Source organism: Anser brachyrhynchus, assembly GCF_964034855.1.
Source record: "Anser brachyrhynchus genome assembly, chromosome: 14".
Classification (NCBI taxonomy): domain Eukaryota; kingdom Metazoa; phylum Chordata; class Aves; order Anseriformes; family Anatidae; genus Anser; species Anser brachyrhynchus.
The window spans coordinates 19,797,270-19,822,560 of NC_137709.1; the positions used below are offsets into that span (position 1 = coordinate 19,797,270).

Consider the following 25,291-nt stretch of genomic DNA (forward strand, 5'->3'; position numbering starts at 1 on the left):
TCTCTCTTGATGCTGAAATGGGGTGAGACGTAATAGACTGGTACGGTAGCTTCTCTTAAAACTCCGGTCAACTGAGGAGTTTGTTCACTTGTGTATGTCTTATGATAACGTAAATATATTTTTTTGTCTTCTGCACACAAGGCACAAAACTGAGCAGGCGAACCGGTAACTTCTCTGGCCACCTCAGATTTTATTTACCTACTTTTGCAATATATTCTGGAAGGCTTTTAACTGTTTTCCCTTTCTCTCCCCTTTTCAGCTCAGAGACACTAGTCAACTGCTGTTTTTATGGAACCTCACTACACTGCCACGAAGAGCACCAGCTCATCAGGACTGAAAGAAATCTGAGACTGAATTGTCCTATTTTTCCTCTGAAATCTTCACCAAGTAGTAAACATTTTTTGAAGGGGAAAGGCGGGTAAATATGTTAAAGCACCCCCTTGCACCCAGTTAGGGCACCTGTACCTAATGTACATTTTCTTTAAAATTTAAAAAGATGTTAGGAAATATTTTATAAAACTTTTTTGCAATAAATGACGCATGAAATTATTGAAGACTATAAGACACTTACATGCAAGGAACCACTTGAATTATTAGTATGAAGAATCACTGCAAATAACTGTTTTTTTTTGTAATGTGACAGTCGCGTTTGTATGTTTTGATAGGTGCCAGTGATGGAGCCAATTGCCTGGGAAGTTGACTGTAACTTTTGAACTTTTATTTTAATTCTTAACTTTAGCATTGCAATTTTCCATTCTATGAGGCTTAGTTAGTATTTAGTGCAGGTGTTAGCAGAGCTGTGACCTGTGATCAAAAGCATGTCCCAAACCAATTGTATTGTAAAATATGAACAGTCCTGCTATATGAGACCAATGTTTCCCGTAGAGGTGATGGAAAGGACAGTGACCACAAACTCCATGTATCTCTGTATTATGGGAAAGCTCCTTCTGTGTGAATATGGTTGCATTTTATTTATGCTATTGTAACACTTAGGGAATTGAGGATTGCAAAAAATGTTAAGAAGGGCTACAACAGAGAGTAGCGTTTTGCTTATGATACTATAAGAAGATGGGAGTCGTGAATGGAGAGAGATTAAATTGAATGGCATTTCTATTTCTAATCATGGGTTAATTTTTCCTTTTGACAAAGATATTTTTCAGATAGGTAACCAGTAGAGCAAAGGTTTTATTAGTGTTTCTGATGGTTGTTGATCTCAGTTACATTGACTTGTTTGAATAGCTGTAAATCAAAAACAAACAAACAAAACCAAACCCAGTGGGTTTTATCCATTTTATTCCCCTCCCCAAAAAGGTGTTTGCTAAGACTTACTTCAGTGGAGCTTGTGAATGCTGGACACGCTGCTGAAATACTGAGTTATTAAATATTAATTTATTTGTCACTATTTGACATTGTGTGCACACTTTCTCAGCAGTGTCATTTATTACAATGTTCTTAACTGGGGATTTATTATATAACCTGCGAAAATATTTGTTTTGAAGAAGTGAAAATGTGCACATAATCTACTCAAAGACAAATTTTTGTTTCTAGAGAACTGAAAAGACTTGTATTAAACTCTTCTTCCTTAGCATCCTGATTCAATTGGAGAAAATAGTGTCTTTATCCAGATCATTTAAAAAGAAAGATACCTTTCCGAGAGGCATCTGTATCAGCACAAAGACAGTTTCACAGCCTTCAAGTATGGCGCCTGAATTAAGTAACACTGAATTCGAAGTGAGGACAACTCCATTGCTTGGCTTTGGTGTTGGCAATGGGTTTAAACTTGTTAAGCAGTCGGGGAAGAGGGAAGTGAGAGGTGAGGACAGTCATCCAGATCCAGGAAAGGCGTATCAATGATGCACACACACTGAGCCAGGTCATGCTTAGTGTTTGCTCAATTCCTTTTTTTAAGAGGTAATTTATTTATAAAGCTGGAAATTGAATACTTACTGCCTGCTTGTTAACAAATAGCTGTATAATGCTATGCAGTAGGTTCAAATTGTACCGTTTTTCATAATAAAATATGACTTTTTAAAATTTCAGATTAATATTTTACAGTGCTCTTCCTTTTCACCGGTCAGAGGATCAGTGCTTTGGTCCTGTTTGTGGCCTGAGATTTAACTAGAATTTAGAAAAATGAAGATGTCTGATTTGGTGAAAGGGGAAGCAGTTTGGTATAGAGTATGTGCTAGCCTTTCACCCTCTAGTCGCTAGATCCCAATTGTATTCATAATGTACAAGGGTCTTGGCCTATTAAATAACATTTTAATACACACACACACACACACACACACACACAAACACACAAAAAAAAACCCACAACCGAACAAAAGAGAAGCCACCAAACAACATGGCACAAAACAGTTTCTGCTCAGGAAAAAGGCCCAGGACTGTAATAGCAGGGTTATTGCACATTGGATTGAAAACTGATTGATGTTGTAAGTAGAAGCCAGTAGTGCCTGCCTGTGTGACATCTGACTCTTAACCAGTGCTCTTATTTCCTCATCATCATGAGCACTTGTGCACAGCAGCTGAAATACAGAGAAAAACAAAAACATTCAAGAGTGATGCAGGTCTCTGCATTGGATAATATGGGTATATAAGCAAATAGCATAAAAATAGACAAGGTAGCTAATTGTACTTGCGTTTGTTTTCACAGAAAGTATTGCAGCCATTTTGTTTGAAACCAGATTTTCATTTTGAAATGAAATTGTCAGGGATATTCTAATGATAGAGAATTACAGTAATGTATTGCTTTTCACTTTTTTGCTTTAGTTGCTTAATATTTAAGCTTTGCTCCGTGCTACCTTCTTGTCTGTATATTGAATGGTCACTATGCCTCTTTCATTTTGTAGACTTGAATGAGGAGAATATGATTCATCCTTTAAGATTTGCTGAGAAGTAAATGATAAAGAATGTTGTGTAACATTTATTCAAATAAAGCCTTGATTTTTTTCAGTGCTCTTTTAAAGGGAAATAATGTTGAATAATGTTTTGATGTCTTAGCTTCCTTGTTTTATTAGTCCTTGACCCAAAAGCCTTTGATTTTTTTTTTTCTTTCTTTTTCCCTGAATTAAACAAAGATTAAACTGAGGTTACTAGTCCACTGCTGGAAGTGAATCACCTGGACAAACCTCTATCCAAGGTTACATTTCACCACAGTGGCTAAAAGATGCCAAGTCACGCTCAACCAGCCGGATGCTTTCCACAAGAAACGGGGAAAAGCTCTTCTTTTTCTTGCTGTGTCATTAATGAGACAAGATTACCCATACTTTGTAGACACAGATACAAAGAAATCCCGATGGCCCCATTTCATGGCTGCGACTGAGACGCACCCAGCCCGGTTGAAGGAGGAAGGTGGAGGTCCTGCTCAGAGGCTGCTGCCCCTTCGGCCGTGCTTCCAGCGCAGTCAGTGAGTGCCGAGCGAGCTGCAGACCTGGGGGTGAGCTCAGGGCTTCCCTGGCCCCGCTGTGCAGAGCTAATCTCCCCAGAAGCACACGAGGGCCGTGCCATCACAGCTGCAGCGAGGCACAACGCAGCAGGAGCACAGGACGTGCTTGGCCTCTGAATACCTGCGCCCCGCCTGCTCACCTCTCCTTTGACCATTTTTCACTCGCAGCGCTAACAGTTTCAGACAAGTTGTCCATCGCAGGTAAGTGTAATAGGGTGTTTCTCCGTTTGGGGAGGAAATGCTTTGTGCTGAGTTGCATTGTCTCATCGTGGTGCCCTAAAGGAGGGGAGCAGGTTGTGCTGTACCAGCTGCCTTGTGAAACGGGGCTCTGCGTCTCAGGCACTGTGGTCAGAGGAGGGCAGGTTGGAAGACGCTTCTTCAGGTGGCAGAATCTGTAGGAGATTATGATGTATGTATAAGATAGCACGTATATAGATTTTTTCCCACTTGTATTGTTATTACTGTGAAGAAAAGATATCCTAGTTGTAATTGAGCACCTAGGTAAAAGCAAAAAAAAAAAAAAAAAAAGTTGCTCAGGTAAATTTGATTTCAAGGAAGTTCTTATTTCAAGGTAGTATTACTTTTCTTTTGATGCACAGTATGCCTGGAACTAGAGGGCAAGACAGAGGTATTAACCCTCCTGTAAGTCAGGCATTTCATTGCAGTGACCTGTTGTCAGCAGTAAAGTCTTTCCCAGAATTGATTCAGCTTTGGAGTGGAGTGAGCACATGCACGTATGCTGTCTGTAGCAACTCAGACCTTGGCCCAGGACCTCTGTGATGCTTTTGAAATCAGTTGGTTCCTCCTGTAACTGTGAGCGAGTCTCCACGTCTGTCTTTCGCTTGGAACAGAGCTCCAGCATACGTTTTTCTTTGCCTGCACAGGGTGATTTCTTATTCTGTCCGGACTACAGGAACTCCCATCCTCTTTCTCTCATTATTCATTCATTCTTGCAGCAGTTCCTCTTGAATTGGTTATCCTCATTAGGGCTCGGTGGAGAGGGGAAATCCTGCTGAAATGTAATTGCTCACTAATGGCTTTTCCTTTGTGACATTGTGTTGGTAGTGTCTCGCTGTGGGAGCCTGCTGGATTTGCTGCAAGACTGTGAAACCCACAGGAGAGGTTAGCCACACAGCTTTCAGAGTTCTGCAATTACCCCATTGATTAATCTTCACTCCAGCGGTTTGGTGATGAAAGTATAAAAGTAATCCAACCTTCAGCAGCGAAGCCAGTCCCACACAATCCCGCTCAGTAATAATGTTTACTGCTTCCCTGAAGCATCAAAAGGGTGATACTTAATGAGGGCAAAAGTGCAGGTAGCAGCTGCTTAATGCAGCTTCTGGTGCAGGAGGGTTGGCGATGACTTGCCAGCTGAAACGTGGGGGATTGACACACAGAAATAAGATTTCTTTTAGGGTGAGACCAATGGGAAGACTTCTTTAGGAAATCAGATAAATCACTAACAGAGAGATGATGTAGTCAACTCAGACACCATCACATACTCGTTATTTTTAAGCATTATGTGGTGAGGAGCCCAGCGAGAGGGAAGCCAGTTACCTACCCGAAGCCTCATCTGTAGTTAAGGAAATCACACACGGGGCTTCTCCTGCGTTACCTTTGTGCTCCCCGGTGATGGGCTGGGCTCATTTCCCTGATGGACAGCATCCTCCAAGGCTATTAAGAGTGTAAGGGGCTGGTGAGATTTGCATGGTAAAGTCATTTTGCTGCTTTTGCAATTCCTAGAAAGTTGGGAGTGCAAGAAGCTTGGAATGCTTCTCTGCTGCACGAGGTCGGTGTGGTAGTGTCTTGCATGGAGCGCTCGCAGCGCAGTAGAGATGCGAACCGTGCTGTAAGGGTGCTCGTCCCGTGGCTCAGTTGATGGTGCAGTGATGCTCCAGCTGCCAAATGCTAACGAGCGTGCCAGGAGCCTCAGCAGGATGATGCAGCAGCGTTGCGCGACCCTCTGAGCAACTGCAGGGCTGGGAACCAGCCTGCCTGAACGTGGCTTTGGTATCAACTGCCCCTCGCTGTCACCATTTTTCTCTTGTTCTCTTGTCCTTGCTCAAGTCGTTGGAAGTGGATGTGTCGTTCTCCCTCTTTGTGCAGGAAAGGCTGCGTGGAGGCACTGCCTGGGAAAGGCAGAGTGTGGCAAGGCTCAGCACCTACTGGATGGCATTAGAAAAAAGCTCAGGTTATTTCCTGGTTCATACAGTGCTGGCTGTTTTTGTTTGCATCCTGCAGTTTATTTTTATGGTCCTGCTCAGGTTTTTCCCTTGGGTGTTTGTGTGGTCTTTGTTTCTATTCACTTGCTGGGCGCTCAGGGCTGGGCAGGCTGTGACCAGTGTATCAGCTTTTGGGCTGTTCTGAAATTTGGGCAAGTATTCAAAGCCAAGGAGAGGTAGTTCTAACTTTGAAATCCAGATTTTCATCTAAGAGCTCCAAGTCTTAAAAGCTTAGGGACTGGAATTTCCAAATGTGGTCACCTTGGTCATTAAATATTAAACCAAGGCTGTGCCTGCTTGAGGACTCACTTGAATACTGAAGTACTCCGAGCCATCGGAGAAAGGGGTTGGGGCTCCGGAGTGCAAAAGGAGGAATATTGGACTGTGCTAAAGATGAGGTCCCAGAAGTACTTCCTCTGTACAGACAGAGAAGACTAACCTTCTCGTGAGTCACTGTTTGCTCTGTTTGCCTTTTCAAAGCCGGGAGGACAGGGACTAATGTACGTACATCGTGTTTCCATTCATACAGTGAAATTATATCAGAGCTTTCGGTTGCGTCTTGGCTTAGTAAACTTGCTGCTGGCTGCAAGTATCATTGCTTCTGCTGCGTTTGATGTGGGGGACACAGGTACCTTGGGTCAGAGAGCTGTTGCCTAAAGGGCAGGGGCAGGCCCTTGGCTGAACGCAGCGAAGTGCCCACGCTCCCGGCCTCCTCTTTCCGCAGGTTCCCAGATGTTACAATTCTCAGCTCCTTTCTCAGATAGAAAAATGCCCCAAGATGGAATGCTGCAGCCAAATGAGCTAATGGAAATGTGTCAGTCTCACCGAGATAAAGAAAGATGCAATTGTTGGGAGCGGTGTGTGGATGCAAATAGCCCAGCAGAGCTCTGCTGCCTCCCCAGGGGCCCATTTTATCGCTTGGTACTTGCCATCACTGCTCCAGGAATATGTTCAGGAAGCTATTCCAGCAGCCAGGCTCAAATCCACCGACCAGGCTGGATAATACCATTTCCCCTCTCGCTAACATCTCACCTCACCAAGACATCAGCTGGCAGCGGGGCTGTTGTTCAGCAACGCCTCCCGCACCGCTGCGCCCGGGGCTGTGCCTGGGGGACGGGCTGGGTTCACATTCAGGAGTGAGAAACAGAACAGAAATCCACCTGCCCCACAGTGTGTGTCTGGCTTGAGTTAGGGAAGGCAAACCTCTTTTCTTTCTGCCGTGTCCGTGTTGGGAAGGTGGCTTTGGAAAAGGCCTTCTTGAGGGCCAGCCGCTGGGAAGCGGGCAGGTACGGGGAATCCTGCCTGCCTCCAGGCTGGAGCCGGAGCTGCAAACAGTGAAGGCCCCAACTGGGAGGATTAACCACTGAACATGCAGGGTCAGAAAAACATGGTTAATGGCTTTCGGCTGTTTTAGGGCATTGCAGCTATAAAGGACTTCGCTCTGTCTGTCAGGGTAGGCTGTGATGGCTCTGGCTGAATGCCACAGCAGCTGAGAGCCTGACAATTTCCTGTGCGGGCTGTGTCTCTGACAGTCAGGCTACCCAGAGCCTCTGCTGCTAGAAGACACCCCTAGCACATACACCTCTCATGGTCAGAACCCAAAATCAGCTGGAAAAAACATGCTTTGGGCCAAGCAGCCTCTCCCAGAAGCACTGCACCCCCACAGCTCCGGCTGAGCTTCTGGGCAGGGTACCGAGGCTTTATGCCCCCTGAGGGTGCTGTGCAAGCTGAGCTGAGCTCGTGGCCCTGCTTTTATCCTTTTACCGGGGGGAAACGGTGGAGGCGGGCTTTGCTGGGCACTTCCAACTTGCAGCTGGCCGGGCTCCCCTGCTTTGAGCAGCACGGTCACAGTGAGCAACTCTGCCACAAGGGCAATGACACAGCCGGTGGGCCTGGGAGCTGGAGGAGGAGCGAGGCATGGATGTGGCACGCTGCCAGAGAGGCTCTGGGGTCGGCCTCTGTGGGCACCCTGAGCGGCCTCAGTGAGGGAGCCCAGCGGGGTTTGAGCCCTGAGCGTGGGCGGCCCAGGGACACGCGAGCAGCGGTTTTGTTTCTCGGGTGGCTTGGCAGCGGTGCCTTCCCTTGGGTTTGCTCACCAGGGTACGTGACAAGAGGTGGCAGGATGAGAACTTGGGGGTGCCCCACGCACCGCTGCGGTAAGCCATGGCAAAGGGCTTTAAAAACAGGATTTTGACAAGGTTTGTGGAGACCTCCTTGGTGGCTGTTTGGCTGGCTGCCCTTTGCTGAGGAGACTGTTAGACAAGGCTTCTTCTGGGGAGTAAGTAAGAGCCTTTGCTTTCTCAGGAACCTGTAATGTACAGCCTAGAGCTTTCTGAACCACTGATTCTGGAAGCCTTGCATGTCTGCCACCACTTGTGCCTGCAGTGTGCCTTGGTGCAAGCGTCGAAATGCCAGCTACAGCTACAAGGCAGGGGGTTACAGAGACCCAGCAAGTGTCTGCTGCTGGTGCTGAACACCGGAGGGAGAACAGCTTCTGAGACATCCTGTGAAGCTGTAAAACCTCAGTGACTGAGTTAAGTGAAGACAGGTTTTGGAAACAGCCATATGTCACTGCACGTCTTGGATTTAGGACACAGAGAGCTCCCTCAGAGGGAAGGTCAGCTTGAGTGGGCTGAGCGTAGCATGCAAGCTCTGCTGGGGCAGCTTACCTGCTTGTGGCCTGGACTGTCTGGATTTTAAGTAACTTAGGTTTTAATTTGTGCTAACCCAAACACCCACCCTGTTAACTTTCTCTGTGTCCAGGTCTGATGCAGGAGCTGGACTGAGTGGTGGTAGAGAAAAAGAGGGTGAAGACAGCTCTCTTGGGTATCCCACTCCCATCACACACGAAAAAGTAGAGGTAACAGAAGTGATATAATCCTAAATTTAATGTAAATAACCTGCATTGAATTATCAGAGAGCACTTACTCCTTATATTTCCTGTACAATAAGAAAGTTGGCACAGTCTCACAAATGAAGACAAAAAAAGATACAAGCTGTAGCATATGGTAATGTACTGTAATGATTAAACTGGCAATTACTTGGTATTACCTATCCTGAAAGGACAGAAATGAAGAAGCAGTGGCACCTTTAGATACCATGGACAAAAGAGGCTACTGAGCACATATCACTGGATGTGCTTGTAAAGCTCAGGAAATGGTGCTAACGGCCCCACCACAAAATGGATGAGCTACTTTTTGAGTGCCCTTGTAATGAAAAGCTAAAGTGATGGAGACAGACTGGACACTCAGTTTTCTGAAGTTATTTTCTGAAGCATGACATCCTGGATATGTTACTTTGGACCATATTATGATGTCTAGAGACAAAAATCCGTGTCCTGGAAGTTGGTGGCTACAGTATAGCGTTAGTCCATCAAAAGTAGATCTTGTCATTGAACCAGGCTTAGTAAATTTAATTATAGAGATGCTCTACCTGGCATTGCACTCAACAATATATGTAATATTCATAGATAAACATCCACAATATTAAATAAATGATGCACACTTAGATTAAGGATCTTAATCTCAAAAAAATTTCCACTGTCCTTCAACTTGGGATGCTTCCCATGAGATCCTGCTAGGCCTTCTACTAGTCAACTCTTTGCCTCTCAGTCACAGACAAAATCAAAAGTCACTCCTGAAAATGGTGGTAAGCAACAGTGTGGTAGGAAATCATACAAAACAACTTGTATTTTTCAGTAAACCGGGCCTACCAAAGAAAACATGACTTAATTCGGTGTTTAGCTGCAGTAACACAAGCAAAGAAAACTTGCCTGCAGCTGCAGGAAAGGGGGGTCTGTGTCTCAGGAACCAGTTAGCTCAGAAAAGGCTTAGGAGAGGTCTAAAACTTGGCACAGCTGTTGCCAAAAGGACTCACAGTGTTTGAGCACTTAAACAAGAAAGAAGTGAGCAAGAACATATAGAGCAGAAGGGAGACAAATCGCAGCATTGGTTCTGATGTCCTTTCTTCAATGTCAAAAAAGATGAAGGTCTGAGACACAAACATTATGGAAAGCCTGGAGAAAATTCTTTGTAGGGAGAGACTTGAAGCCCTGTCTCTTCAGCTCACAGAGAAGACCAGCAGGCCCCCTCATTACTATGCAAACATGCGCAGGGAGAAAATGCCAGGTACTAAAAGCATTTATTTTTGCAGAGGAATAAGAAGGAACAAAGGCTGGGAGCCGAGGACAGACAACACCAAGTGGAAAAAAGGAATGTTTGTTGGAAACACAAGGTGAGTATTGGAAGCAAGGGAAGTTGTTGGTTTAGAGCATTTATGTTTAAAAGATTGTTTCATAAAACATTTTTTCCTATTAGAGGTTGTAAACCCAATGCATGTGCCTCAAAACACCCTGGCAATGCAGTGGATTTGTGGCCAATTACAACAGGAGGAAGTACCAATTACCTTTCTCTTGGCAGCTGTGATGACCAATTTAGACATAAAAAAAATCCCTTTAAAAATAAAAAGCCAAAAAAAAAAAAGCAGCTATTTAGGATTTGGACAATGCAAAAGGGCTTCCATTAGGCAATTAATTGGAGTTTTACCTAGAGGAAAACTTGCTGTAATGTCAGATAATACAGTCCAGAGGTTTCTATTCTAGCCCTAGAGTGGCACTTTGAGTACATATGACCTATAGATTTGAGTCCTCTGTAATGGTGCGTGCAATTTCCAGTGACATTAAGCTGCCTCTTTCACACAGTGCAATTAAATTACAAACACAAGTGTGAAAAGCAAATCAACTGCAATCCTTCAGCTTCATTTGTTCTTCCTTTCAGTTGGAAACTAGAGGTACACATCAGGCATTCAGCAGGGAAGTTGCACACCTTTTTTAGGTGCTTGTGCAGCAGGTAGAAATATCAAAAGTTTTGTTGTGCTTTTATTTTCCAGAATAATTGAAACAGCCTCCCCCCAAGAAGGTATATTTGCAGCCCTCCAGGCCTTCAAAGATGTGAAGCCAGACCAGAATGGAATGAATATTTGTCACCAAACTCCTTTGTAAGACAAAGCAGCAGCTTGCTAAGTCACTGCCTGTAACTTTGCACAATAGCCATATACTGGTAAATAATAGGTAAACACACGCAGGCTGAGTAAAGGTAGCCATTAATTGGTAGTAAAGGATATAAATGTACAGCATCCACGGTAGCTTCTACATGGTTCCATTTATGCGTGGTCTAAGAGCACATATATTGCAGGTGAGTGAAACCCACAGTGCAGACCTAAGCTGCCTCATGCAGTGATGCAGGACTACTGCTGATGTTGCTAAACCAGACAAAACCCTAGATGCGCTCCTTTCCCCACCCTTCAGGCGTCACCTAGTGAAGCTCGGCAGTGGAGCCTTGCTCCAGCTCCGGCCACACTGTACTGCTTCCAGGGCCAGCTGCTTTTTCAATATGGAGCCTATAACAGCAACTACTGGCATCTCTACCTGATGTGTGCTCAACTGGGAGCTCCGGTGAAGCACAATTCACATTCCCCAGTGGCTCCTCAGTTTGGGCTCAGGCCAAGCTTACGAGTTCCAGCCAGCCCAGCACTGCCTCTGCCCAGGGCTCCTTTGGAGTTTGGACACCTCTGCTCCATGGTACTCCAGGTTTCAGGAAAAATTAGCAAGACTTACACTAGTCCCAACATTCTGTCCAAGCTAATAAACCTTCCCTGAGCCTGAAGAGCTCAGTTCTGAAAGCAGCATGGTTTTACAGCTGCCAGCAATAAGCCAGCTAATGAGCCACTCTGGACCTGCAGACACTCCAGGTGTGATGAGCACACTTCTCTCCCAGCACATTCCCTCATAGCCCAGGTAAGCTCAGCCCCTCTCCCTTGATACCGGAGCCCAACACACCCAGCATCTGGCTAGCAACCACCTCTCCAGCTCCTGCTACCTTGTGGCTGCTCCCAGGAGCAAAATCTTTCTTTAAAACTTCCCCTTTACACACCTACCAGTCTGCCCAATTTTAGCAAAGACAACTGAGCCTTGCATGATTGGAATAGTACTCCAGTAAAACAAGACATAGTTACAGTTTAAGCACATGGAAATCCTAGAGGCTCTTTTTGTTTAGTTAAGTGACATTTTAATTATGCAGAAGATGTTAAAGGCAGCATAGGCCTCACTGTGAATTAGGTCTTTTCTTCTTTTGACAATGATGACATTTTATTTCCCATAGATGTAATACATACTCCTTGCAGACATGAAATGGTTTATAAACAGTTAAAGTCAAAACTAAAAATGCATCAGGATATAGTTAAACAACAAAAAAAAACACACCACCACCCCACACCATTAAGCATGCACTGTCAAAATGGAAGAAAAGCACCAAGAAACCTTAGCTTGAGACACTATTCCTTTCAGGCTTATCAGTGTAAAGACTGGAGCTCAAGACATGCAACTATTAGAATTTCAGTCCTTAAGGACCCAAAAAAACATTTCTTGAAATGTAAGATGATGACTAATAGCTATCAGACAGCTACCACTAATTATTTAAATCACGTACTGAAAGCTGCATGGAGACAACTGAAAAATGCCTGCAATGTGAACATTTCAGCATTGATATAAAAACCAGTAAGTAGTAAATAGAAGACACCCCTTCAAAACCTGAAAACCCTTGAAAAACCACATACATGTATTTCTTCTTATGCATCTATCTATAGATGCTTCAAAGTTCTCAAAGTCTACAAGAATCTTTTGCAATCAACTGTAATATCACTTGTTGGCCACTATGGATAGCTGTAATGTATCTCAGACAAGCAAATTTCACTAACTTTAGGGTACTGTTACAAAGTGTATATATATTGGCATGTAATGTCCACGTCATCTTCAAAATAAATAAAAAGTAAACAAACTCTGAGGTAAGGGTAGTCTCTGATGCTGCTATAAGCAAGAGAAAAAAACTCAAATGGCTCAAAGTAATGTCTTGCAAATATGCTATTTATAAGCATTTTTATCAATACTACCCCCATGGGAAGGAATCATACAAAGCAAGAACTTCACAATGCAAACCAACAGAAATACCAACCCTTTATTACAAAGAAAAAATATTCCACAGAAGAGGTCAGCTTGGTTCTATGCATGCTGTCAGTCATATCCACCTGCTGAGTGTGGAGAAGTGCTTCTGCTAGCTGCATTAATCCCCCAAGACGCTGTTAGGCTTTGTTCTTAGCCACAGGTGCACAGGCATTTTGATTCAACTGAATTACTTGCTAGAATGTTGTTGCCAGCACTGAATGGGCCAAAATAATGAACCTGACTGTTGGACATGCCAAAAACTGCAAGTGAAAAATCACACACTGGACATAGTTATCACTAAGAAGTCAAATTACTTTCTGTACATCCACATTGTAAATAATTTTACAAGCAGAGAAATGAAAATGCTTGAGTCTATCTTCACTTGGATAGCGTGAAGAATGTCTGCTGATTCCTTTTAGTGGTACGTGCAAGCACGGTCACAAAAGCCTGAAAGCCAGCAGAACTAGAATGAATTCACGTTATCTATTGTTGTTTGGATTTTGAACAAAATTGATGGAATATGAACCAGTTGATGAATCTTGTTTTATCTGGAAATTTTCTGTTGACAGGCCAAAGGGGCGGAGAACCAAATTCCCAAGATCTTTCAGTTTGCCTACAATGAAAAAGAAATATGTGAGTAGTAAGCAGAGGGAAAACTCCCACTGAATTATGCCCAAATACACAGTCCAGCTCTATTAGTTTATCTACTAACTTAAGGTAAATGCTGTGGAAATCTCTCTAGTTAGTTGAATATTAGGCTCTTACATAAACTAAAAAAAAAAGGGGGGGGGGCAGTTATGATGTCAGTTTTGGGGGTTACAGCTATCCAGAAGTTCTTTATTTCCTCAGGTCGTAAGGTCCTAACTAAGGAGAGTTGAACAGCTCACAGAAGAGGACCGGTCTCCCCTGTACTTACACTTGGATATAATTTTGATAGCTGCCAATGCTCAGTTTTCTAACACAAGTTTTTCAGTTCGTGCCACTTTTGGTGCAGCTACAGTTCTATAAACATTCAAGTATGTTATATCTGCCCAGTTTCCTAGACTACCAGAAGAAACAGAAAACCAAAGCTCAAACTCTGCTCACGTGTAATTGCTACGGATCCCTTTCTAAATGTGTACATTGATATGAAGAACATTAAAATAAATCAATCCATACAAATGTGCCTGTACCTGCAAACTAAGCAGTTCCCTTTGAAGCATACAACTTTATAACTATTTTGCTTGCAAAAACTTGGCAGGGTGTCATCTGATGTATTATCATGAACTCACCTTCACAACTACAGCTCTCTGTAGCTAACTTATCACTGGAAGGAGTTCTAAGTACCCATTATTTAATTAGCACTGATAAATATATAGACAGCATGATAGTTAATAAAATCTAAGGTTTTCGATTAACATATACTACACAAGGTTTCTGACTCTAGAAAATGAGTCTTACTACCACCTATAAAAGAAGGACAACTAAAGGACACCATTAAAAAATAATAATTATATAGATTGTAGAATAAATAAATCAAATAGATAAAATGCATAAAATCAAACAAAAAGCAGAGGTAGCAAATTTATGTTGGCTAAACACAAGCTAGCTGATCCCTGGCATAAGACGACAAAGGAGAAAGACGGTTGGTTCCCAACTAAGAACATTATTTTCCTCTTGGCTTCAATGCACAATAGTAGACTAACTTCCCAAAAACCAATCAGAAGTTTTGACAAGCTGAAGCCTACCCTAGGTTTGCATCCACAGGCTACACACCACCTTTTAAAAAGCCTTCCACTCTTGTAGGAATGATGAACAAATACAGGAATGTAAGAAGCCAAGCCCTACACAAGTCCTTTGCAAAGAGACAAACAGCATTTACATGGTACAAATGGATCAAGTTATTTGCCTTAGCATGATGCTGCAGCCCTGTAACTGCTCAAAACTGAAACTCTATCAGTCTCAACTTACCCAGTGGATGTAAGAGATAAGGGGCATGCTATTTGGCAACTGTTCAAGTCAGATTAATCACCACCCCAATAAACCAAAATAGACTGTTTTTTAACGACATCTGCAAAACTGAACAGGGGGCAGGGGGAACTTTTTCTAAGTACATTCACAGAAAATACAAAAAGAAACAAGCCAGGGGAAAACGTAAACATCTTAATTTAAGGAACAACTCAATCCTGCATAAAGAAACTTAACAGTTGTTACTACAGTACTCCCAAGCATGCCAATGTAATTAAGCTTTTGCATCAAAGTGCTGGTTCACAACTGGGTATCTTTCGGATATTTGTGTAACTATTTTAAAGCAAGATTGGTCTGTGAGTCAAAATGGAAATTCTGTGGCCCTATACAGGGGAAAAAAAAAAAGCAATCTTTGTCTACAAAAGCAGCTAGTTGGTGGGACAATTTCTTCAATTTGATTTTTTTCTCCTGTTTGGCCTAACAGATGAGGTGAGTGAGTGATCTGGCCAAGGTTACTCCAGTGGGCGTCTCAGCTAGGATTAGCTTCCTTCTACTGTTTATTTATTTATTGCTATACTGTTTGGTATAAATTTCTAAGTCAAGTTCATAATTCTACACTGCATCCTAAAAGCACTTTGGTTATAAAGCTCTACAGATGTTCATAGCATCTCTAGGATGGGGATGAATAGTTGCTATTGTACTTTTAGACAAACACTTGGTCATTGCTTAGCTCCACATTTTGGGGTGAGATGTGTCTTTGTCTACTGGTGGAAGAATTTGGCATAGTCTGGCATTCCTACAGCCAGTTGTAAACAGTTTACAAGTTATCCCAGCACTGCAGCTGGCTCAGGAGCAGGCAGACAAGTTTGCCTGTTTCAGGAAACACTGAAAGGCCTTTTCTAATTGGAGTGAGTATGATGGCTCTTTTCCGGTCATACCAGAGCCAATAAACACAGAACAACCGCCTTGGCATTCTTACTTGTAGCCAGGCCAGTTCTTTGGGAGAAGCTAAAGATTATATGATATATTTAATCCTTTATTCTTTGTCTCACGCAAGCTGTGACTGAGTATTAAACAATACAGTTAGAGGTCACCAGCCTATCACTTAAACCCACATACTGCAATGCCTTTTGGTGCAGACACATTTATTGAATTGTTAATAAAGTAGAAGAAAGCCTTGCCTTTTCCGGGAACTCAAGCCCCAAGCACTGTTCCTGCTGCTTGAAGCACATAAACCCATCATTGTAGGAAAGCACCATTTCCTCCTCCTCCACTCTCCTTTCATCCCAAAATTTAGATCTGTAGTTAAGTCCAACCTCCCCTTTCCCCCAAAGATAAGTTCTCTTAAAAGAGAGACTGTGCTTGCAGGAGACAAAAAAGCCTGTGGAGCTGTGACTCAGCTGCAAAGAGTTCTCAGCAGTTGAACACTCACTTGTCCTGGAGCAGGGTCACTCTCTCCTGAGAGACTATTTCCATAGACCTTGTTCTTTGTGTTTTAAAGAGCGTATGTCTACTTCTCACCTGGAACTCCAGCATGTCAAATTTATTCAGCAAAACAATATTCAGAGATTACAGGAAAACTAACTAGTAAAAGTCAATTTAGGGCTCAGAAGTCTGTGATTCACCTAAACTGAAATTTAATGTCCTACTGCAAAAGGCAGATGCACAAAAGATTTCTCACTATTTATTCCTGATGTAACAGCCAGAATTGACTGCTGTTGAGTCTTCCTGGCAATTCTTTGAATATAGTTCCTAGTGTTAAATGTGTTGTTTGGAAGCTGAAAAGCCATATATATTTTGTTTTAAATAAGTTCTGTGGGAAGGTCTCATCTTCGTATAACTTTTTGCATTACCAACATTTATGAAGTAATTGAAATAATCAGGACAAGTCATCTTCCCTTCCCTAACTAATAAGGGAAGGACTGAACCCACAGTAATTGCGTATCAGTTCTGGTTTGAATTATTTAAGTGACCTCATGTTCTCCCTACACACAGTACTGGGCTTCAGCAGCTTAGTGTCAAATACACTATACCCTTCAGTATCAAAGAAGAAACTCATTCTTCAGGCATTAAGCCTAATAAACATTTTCACTAACCTTAAGTAGTTGGAAAAAGCTTATTGATCAAAAAGTCCAGGTAATGTGCTCTGATAGGCCTTTCCATTAATCACAGGTACATTATTGTCTGGAACTCACTCATTTTATAACTTAAGCTGAAAGCTGATCAGGTTTGATGCATTATTTGTATAAAATGGGTTACACAGATTGGCATGTTCCATCCCAATTTTTTTATATCCAATATACCTGGCTTTCCTACAGCTATGCAGAAAATTGCATCACCACCACAGATCACAAGCTGTTAAACTCTGCTGAAACAGGTCCAAGCCTCCTCTCACCTCACACCCTCCCCCCACAGCTGCTGGTCCTAGTTATCACAATAATTTCAGTCTAAACAAGACTAGCTCGTTGCACAAACAGCTAGAGATCTTTTGTTTTAAAATCTGAAGAGAAACTAAAAAAAACAACACAGGAAATGGTTAGTATGCGTTCTAATCCTGGGTAGTGACTGAAACAGAGGATGCTCATGTTATGAAAGCATAAAGGGAAAGAACTGCAGAACGGCTTGGGTTGGTAGGGACCTTTAGAGAGCATCTAGTCTAGGTTTTGGCTGGAATAGTTCATTTTTCTTGTAGAGGCTCACACGACGCTGTTTTAGATTTTTGATGGAAATACTGATAACACACCAATGTTTTAGTTGTTGCAGAGCCATGTTACACAGAGCTAAGGGCTTTTCAGCTCCTCGTGCGCCAGCAAGGAGGGTGGGGGTGCGCAAGGAAGCTGGGAGGGGACAGGACCAGGACAGCTGGCCCAGGCTGCCCAGAGGGATATTCCACACCACAGGACATCATGCTCAGCAATAAAAGCTGGAATAAAGACGGAGGAAGGGGAGACATTGGGAGTGATGGCATTTGTCTTCCCAAAAAAAGATTACGCATGCTGAGCCCTGCTTTCCTGGCAGTGGCTGAGCACCTGCCTGCTGACTGGAAGTGGTGAACGGATTCCTTGCTTTGCTTGTGCAAGCAGCTTTTGCTTTACCTACTGAACTAGACAGTAAACCATGCTTTTTCTAACAAGAATTTCATTAATCACATGTGCTACCATTTACACGCAAGAATTCATAGCTAGCTAGACTGGAAAAGAAGATCCAGCCAAGGATGTGTACCCTGATTTATTTACATATAATCACTTGAAGTGGTTTCAGCTTCTGACAAACTACGTGGTAATGAGCCATAGCACTGGAAAACAGGAAACTCTTGGGGAAGGAGGAAGATACACTCCATTTTTTTTTTAGTATACATACATATATGTATGTGTGTATTTTAGTTTATACACAGCTCCAGTTTTCATGGCATTACTCAGCTGGGTAGGTGTACAAGCGCTTCCTTTCAGTTGAAAGAATAAAGACCTAGAAAAAACAATGTTACTGACTGATTCACTGACTAAAACAGGAATTCAAGGCAATATCCAAACTTCAAAAGGAGCCAAAGCATGATGAAGTGTGACATCCTTTCTAGAATATGTTGTCAATCATTAATTTAACTTTAGTGCTAGTGCTCCTGGACCAGGCCGACCCTGGAACTATTTGGATGATCTGACTTGCTCCTGGAAATCACAAAATCTGGGGTAAAACCTAGACACCACAGCTGGCTCTCCTGTGAGCAAGCAGCTGAATGAATCCTTGTGCACCTGCTACTGTTTAACCAATAATCCCCTAATGGATTACAGCAAGCAATTGTCTGTTCTGACAGTATTCAATGGGCAAAGAGCATTAATGAAGTTCTTGAAAAATAGTTGAAGCACCTTAAAACAAATGCAACAAGAAGAATCCAAAGAAATGCCTTAACGACCATGCTGCATCAAGTTTGTCATCTTATATTCCTAGACCTCCCACTTCGCCCCCCCAACCCTTTTTCAGTTGTCGGGTTTTTATTTAACCTCACATAGAGCAGCAGCATTTTAAAAACCCTGAGAAGTATCTCCTTCCCAGGCCTGCATCAGTAGATCCATGACATCACTGCTGCCTCTGTTAAATACAAGATATAGGGCATTTAATAACAAAGAGTCTCGTTCTTGCCCATATTCAAAATTTAATTTCAAGTTTTCTGTTAAGAGAATGTATTACAGAAAAATATCCCCAATTTATGACACACTAGTGATCACGACCAGTGCCAAGAATAAATGCCCAAATTACACCATGTAATTATAACAAATGTGACGATTTATGTGAATCCTGTCACACAGAGTTTGTCAGTGAAAATAGGGTTATATGCTATACAAACCCACTCTTAGTGTGGCTTTTCCTGGCTGTTTCCACCAGTAAACATCAGAACATCCCCTTTCGCATATTTAACATCACCAAGAAGGGATTGCCATCTCTGGAATCCCAATATACACAGCCTGAACTGGTTCCCAAAAGGCCAGTCCAGTTCCCAAATCCTAACTGCTACTGGATTAACACTTAAGTAATTTCACATCTAGTCTGAAATCTAGACAAAAATTACCAATATAGAATTAGGTTTGTAATGACAGTTTGTAATGCTGGATTTACTGTGTCAGTGCAGGCCCTTCTGATTCGTTAGGCCCTTCAAGCATTAAGGATGTTACAAAGGGAGAATTCTTCAGAAGCTGTTTTCTTACTACTCTGTTGAAAACCATCCCCGCCCTACAAATAGTCATAATCCTTCTGAAGGTTTTCTGCATTTTTCACTCATTTATACCACTACCACACTTAACCTTATTTATTTATAACTTCATCTAAGCACAATGATAGAAACAAAATGTGATGCACAGCAGCTCTAGAAAGCCTTACTGCAGCTTTATTTAAATTTAATAGGTCAAGACAGATACAAAACAAGAGCAAACCAGACTCCCTGCACAGCAAGAAGCAAATATTAAAGGAAAATATCAACTACAGCAGAAGCTCTTGAAAGAGTCTCTTCTTCCCAAGTATTTTAGGAATTAATGCTACTGTATGCAAGACAAACTGAGTTTGTTTAACCTGATTCTCCACAGAATAACAAAACACTATCCCAAACTCACAAAGCCTACTCATCTTAAAAAATGCATTTCATCTACTTGTCACACCTAGAATGAGTAAACACGTAACCGTTGACAGCCGTTTCTGAAACAGGTCAGGTACAGACAGTTTCTCTTTTTTATCTTACACTGTCATTTGTCCTTGCTCTTTTGTGTGGATTTTCTAAACAGCACAAATGAAAAGATAAAAATAGAAACTCATTTTAAAAAGCAACAGACTGTCAGAGTAGCTTCTGCACTGTTTTGAACCTATAAGAACTTAACACATCCTTCTAACTAGGAGGCAATAGACAGTGTTGGCAGCAGTCTTTTTTTTTGGGGGGGGGGGGGGGGGGGGGGGGGCAGGGAAAGGGGGTCACCCTAAAATTATTACTTTAATTATAACTCTGAGTTATGCTAGGAAGTGCTTTATGCAAATTAGTATTACACAGGAAAACCAATCATGCTTGGGTGATTTTACTGAAGTAGTTACTCTTCTGAAATAGAGCAGTCCAGTTACCGTGCTATCCAAGCGATAGCGATACCACACAACACAACGCTGGAGGCCCACACATTCAAATGGCTTATATTAAATCACATTCTCTTTTCCACAAAGAAGTTCAGTCAACAGTATCGTTTAGTATAAATTGTAAAAGTCAAAATATAATGAGCTATGTAGTTAGGAAATCCACTTTTATCTCAGCAAGGCCAGAGGCCTGTCTGTAACACTAGGGTAGGCCTAATCCAGCCTTAACACAAACAAAGCTGAAACACGGTATATAAACCAGGATAAACATGAAGACTTGGAGGTCTATAGGTGGAAAGTGCTACAAAAAGAACCAAATTTATTTCTTCAGACACAAGATCAAACATGCTCAGTTATTACAGCTGGTTGACTTTTTTTATGTACAGTTTAGTGAAAAACCTGTTTTAACCCATTCATGGGAATGCCTCCTTTAAATGTTTACTTGCAGAAAGAAAGGACAGTGCAATTGGTCTGTTTCAAACCATTTCCCCCTGCTTTTACATGTTGTTTTAGAAGGTCTTGAATATTTTTGTTTTTAAATTTAACTAATAGCCTTTTCTGTAGGGGAAAATTATTTGGCTAGAACTTACTGTTAGTAGAACTAAGCAAAGGAGAACTAGAAAGAAATCGTGAATTTTGTTTAACACAAGTATTTCCTTTAAAACTTACCTTCTTTAAATTTTATATTAGAGATTCTAGTCACAAATTTTTATTTTCCTAGTAGACTACAATGATTATTATGCAAGTTACATGTATATGCTACTTACCTAACATTTCTTTCTTTAATTTTTCATTCCGTTCTTCAATTTGTCTAGGTAATCGCTGTGGAGAGGAAGAAAAAACTGGAATCAGATCCACGCTTTCAATAATACTGTAGTTTAAGCTTATGTAATTTTCATACACATACCAAGGATATACAGTTTACAGCTTTAAAAAAATCCTTATGTCAAACCAACACTTATCTTATTTTGGAAACCTGTCATTCATTCTGTGACATCAATTCATATAAGCAGCAAGTCATAACTTGCAAGTGCAAGTTTCATACAGGCATGAATTTTTACTACTGAAAAACAAATCTGATCTGTTTGCCTGGTATTTTAACTGAAAAGTTACTGAATTTAAGAGATTTATAATTAATATACATTTTAGCCCTATTTCCTCTGCTGCATGCATTAAATATGTTTAAGAGAGGTCAGAGGAATTAATCAAACACAGAATAACATCTATGATGTCTGCTCTCACTGGCACGCCGCTTCAGGTGAATCCATAACAAAAACATGAAGATCTACATACAAATATTTTATCAGAAGATCACTGAATTTCAGGATGTAGTTTAATAAGCAGCACTTTGTTATGCAATGTTGGCATACTTCTAATGAGGAGAGAGTATTACAAATGGGTAGGGAACTCCCAACAAGTTCATCCTGAGCAAGGTACTAGTCCAAGGAACAGTTCATTGATTTTGTGTTTTTTTTTTTCCCTCTCCTCAAAACTGACGAAGTTAAGATCTGTGCACCATCATAGATAAAAGCTTCTCATGTTTCTAATGAGCATTACATAACTGCACCGTATTCTATGTATTCCAATGATTTGAGATCCCCATTTACACCTAAACCGTGACTCATCTTCCATTTTATACAGTACCAGTGTTTTACTCAATGATTGTAATCACCATTTAGAATTATAATTTTATATTTACTACAATTAAGTAAATACATGTATTTACTGTTCATAAGTTAAATATTATATTAAAACAAAATATATTGTGAATGAGCGTTACTTTTTATACCTCTTTTTCATATTTTCAGAAGCAACTATTTCAACTTTTTATACCATACTTATTACTATACAATCCTGGCAGGTCAGAATGCAGTTACATGCATAACTATGCTGTCTCTTCTCGTGGAGGTCACTGCAGATAAGACAGACTTGCTCTAATGGTGCTATCAGTAAATTAATTACTGTTGCAAACCATGGTAACAGGTGTGCAATTCACTCCTTATACATCTTGCTTGTGATAATTGGCTTCTGAACATAGTTAAAGAATTTAATTTCCTAATCTTGTTCCTTCCTGTATTTTATAGCTCCAGTCCTCACAGAGCATCACAGGTTTGTCATTCTGATATCACTGCTACAGAGAAATAAGGTGTTCTCCTCTGGAAGGAAAAAAAAAACCAAAAATAACATGTGCTGCCAAGACTGTCTGACTATTCTTGTTCAAAGCAGTATATACACTGATGAACACAGGTAAATACATTCATTTTCTACACTGATGGGGAAGAGAGGTGGTATACCCCATAAAAACTGAAAAATGAACACTAAGGAGTACAATGCACATACACACAGATGGATAAGTCTGAAACCAGACCAGGCCCAGTATCACCAGATCTAATTAGCCCAGTCAGACCTCATCTGACTCCTGCTGACCCAGAGGGAGTTAAGTTGGGTGCAGATCAGGACCCAAGCTGCCTGCATTAAGACATGTGTGAATATCCCCAGGCTCCAAATTCGGTTGCACTGTGGCTGTGACATTTGCTAAGTCTTGGATCACTTTGATATACATAGAGTCTCTCTCACATTTGGAGATCGTGCTTTAGCAGGAAATAAAGACACAAATAACTTGATATGGAATACATGTTCCATGTTTTGTCGGTCTGAATAGTCTTAGTCCACTGACTCAGCATTTCTCACGCCAGAAACATACCTGCAAGGCTATCTATCTATAGAAAGGTATCCATAAACAGCTATTTTATCTGGTGTCTACGATACTTATCTCAAAGTACAGCTTCTTTTGGTAAATAAGTTTATCTGGTCTGCCAGTCCCTCAGAAACTGCGCTGAAGCTAAAATTCACCCAACACTGTTATGCACCTGCTAAAACAAAACCTGAAGATTGATACCACATAATTAAACACTTTCCAGGAAAGGATCAATAGGGATTATTTGACCACAAAACACTATATTTTCCAACTGTTTAATTTGACATTGAGGATGTCAAAAGTAACTGAAGTGTGTAACAGGGGGCTTTAAAATCAAAACACTAGCGCTGTACTCCTGAAATACAAACAGTACTGAAATTTTAGAGCAGCTAACAAATCAGGAATCAAAGAACTATAAAAAAAGAACTAAATACACAGTAAAGATCATTTAATAAGATTATGACATTCCCTAAAGCAGCATGTGAAATATTTTCTACACATGGGGAGAAGAAAGATCGGCTCTAACACTGAATGAGGCTAATTTGCAGATTCTCTTGATGCATCGTTTTCATTACCAGTGGGGGCACAGAAGTGCTGCACTATTTCTGCAAAGAGCACTGCACTTTACATTACAACAAAGCAGAGCCTCTTAGTCCCCCTGCGTATTACAGATATGCTAACTACATACGTGGAGTCTGGAATTGTTTTTTGTTATAAAATTTAGATATTATGGATATTTTTTAGAAGTGTAGGACTAACTTTGTCAGTATTTCATTAAAAAATTTTCAAGAGGTGAGATTTAAGCCTCAATCTCATAAGACTGCTTCTGCTCTGAAACTTGACAAAGAATGGAATCAACTCAGAGCAGAATGCCCTACATCCCACTGCAGCGTAAATTGAGGGCGTTTTGTACAAAGTGTTCTGCACCACATGTGAGCCTAAAGTCTCTGCCTAGTAAAAGGAGGTCAAGGAGCAAAAGGCATGTGTAACAGTCAACGCTTGTACTTCCTAGCTACAAAAATTAAGAATTACTGATCATTCTAAAACATTCCTGAAAGATGGCCAGAAAGAACAGCAGCATTTTTTATGATCCTTTCCTCGAACAAATCTCCAGTGGTAACTGAGCGCTGGCACTTTTATGAGATTATTAGAGGCAAACTCACTTAAGGAAGATTGTGGTTTTGCAAGAGACATAAGAGACGGTACCTATACTTTTAGGGGGTTCCGATCAGCCAAAATATAAGTATTTAAAATTCTTCACACTTCGAACCAACTACTGACAGTGTTCCCAAGTCTTAATCTGTGGAGTCCTGACTGGTGGTTCATAACAAGTTGTCTGATCTTCACAGTCACTCTTTGTGAGCGTGCTGCTGAAATGCACCAAAGGCTACTTTACCAAATAACTGACTAGATTATGCTAGGCCTCTTTTTGGATCTAGGCTAATGCTAAAAGGCTACAAGCTACAAAAACTAAATCCCATCGTTTCCTTTACAAACGTCAGCAGACTCCTTGGCTGAATTCCTGGATCAAATAAGCCACAGTCTCAGCTAGGAGACTATAAATGAGGCCAACACAAATAATCTTTTCTAGACTATGATGGATGCATCGCATTCACTGTCCATGCAGTAATGATGTTTGACAAGCTCGTCATTTATTAAACCATTGCCGTGCATGCAACAAGCATCAGGGGGTTGTTTCACAGTACGGTAAACTGACCTTGTCACTGGGTGCTGCCAGAAGTGATGGCCCCAATTCCTGCACTGCCTTGACCACATCTTCTTTCCTTCTCACTAGTAATTGCAGTAGATCTGAGTCTGCATCTGATAGCAGAAAGCCATGGCGATATAAACCTATTCACTCTGGGGGTTATTGGTTGCTGGCTTTTCTTTCCTTGTAGATAGATGGTTTTCCTTCTGGCATATTATATGTAGAAAAATAACCAGCCATCCATGTAGGGTCCATCATGAACTTGTATCAGCGCTAACACAAGGAAAGCGACTGGACAGCTTTTAAAGCAGCTGGCAGTTCATGGGTTTATCTGTTCTTACCCTTGACACTAACAAGAGTTACACGGTTAAGCAGAATATTTTTCTGCCATAAGTGCAATTGATCCAGTCCCAAAGGAAGTAATTTCAGGCAAGCCTTCTTGTCTAATATGCTATTAAAGCAGTTTCTATTATGTCAGTACAACACCATATGAGGGGGGGGACAAGGGGGAGAGAAATTAAAAAATAAAACAGAAATCACTACTAATAATTTACCCACATGGAAATTAAAATAATTAAACAAACCTTGCAAATATATTTCTGCATTAACACCACAAAGTGGTTTTAGAGATAATTTTGTATTTTTTTTTTTAAACTTTATTTTAATTTTA

The 25,291-nt window shown here is 41.3% G+C and overlaps 3 protein-coding genes and 1 long non-coding RNA gene across 9 annotated transcripts in view; 2 read left to right on the plus strand and 2 right to left on the minus strand.

Moving 5' to 3' along the window:
• PWWP2A (PWWP domain containing 2A) overlaps nt 1–2,977 on the plus strand; it is a 30,507-nt gene extending 27,530 nt beyond the window's left edge. For all 5 annotated transcript variants that reach the window (XR_013939368.1, XR_013939369.1, XR_013939370.1 and 2 more), the window contains one exon: nt 260–2,977. Coding sequence is in view for 1 of the 5 variants with exons in the window: in XM_080555399.1 (XP_080411525.1) it covers nt 260–273 (14 nt within the window). In the remaining 4 variants the exon portion in view is untranslated. The remainder of the gene's footprint in view (nt 1–259) is intronic.
• On the minus strand, nt 1,281–8,427 carry LOC308177741. The gene is made up of 2 exons (XR_013939382.1): nt 5,010–8,427; nt 1,281–3,840 (listed from the first exon to the last, which is right to left on the minus strand). It is a non-coding gene; the product is annotated as an uncharacterized lncRNA (long non-coding RNA).
• Nucleotides 8,428–8,539: 112 nt separating this feature from the next.
• On the plus strand, nt 8,540–20,970 carry LOC308177738 (uncharacterized protein). Its single transcript, XM_080555438.1, has 4 exons — nt 8,540–9,903; nt 10,558–10,665; nt 13,237–13,300; nt 13,517–20,970. Exons 1-4 carry the CDS (start codon nt 9,677–9,679, stop codon nt 13,529–13,531), a joined length of 414 nt encoding a protein of 137 aa, XP_080411564.1. The 5' UTR covers nt 8,540–9,676; the 3' UTR covers nt 13,532–20,970.
• The window catches only part of TTC1 (tetratricopeptide repeat domain 1), a 34,048-nt gene continuing 20,545 nt past the window's right edge, over nt 11,789–25,291 (minus strand). For both annotated transcript variants that reach the window (XM_080555411.1, XM_080555410.1), the window contains exons 7-8: nt 20,983–21,037; nt 11,789–13,280 (exon numbers count right to left, since the gene is read on the minus strand). In XM_080555411.1, the coding sequence (XP_080411537.1) occupies nt 13,147–13,280; nt 20,983–21,037 (189 nt within the window). In that variant the 3' untranslated portion in view covers nt 11,789–13,146. The remainder of the gene's footprint in view (nt 13,281–20,982; nt 21,038–25,291) is intronic.

Excerpts from the sequence above, each read along its gene's own strand:
- LOC308177738 (XM_080555438.1), top strand. The coding sequence starts at position 9,677 with ATGGAAAGCCTGGAGAAAATTCTTTGTAGGGAGAGACTTGAAGCCCTG. Across the intron at positions 9,904-10,557 it reads ATGTTTGTTGGAAACACAAG|AATAATTGAAACAGCCTCCC; the intron begins GTGAGTATTGGA and ends TTTATTTTCCAG. Across the intron at positions 10,666-13,236 it reads ATTTGTCACCAAACTCCTTT|GCCAAAGGGGCGGAGAACCA; the intron begins GTAAGACAAAGC and ends TTCTGTTGACAG.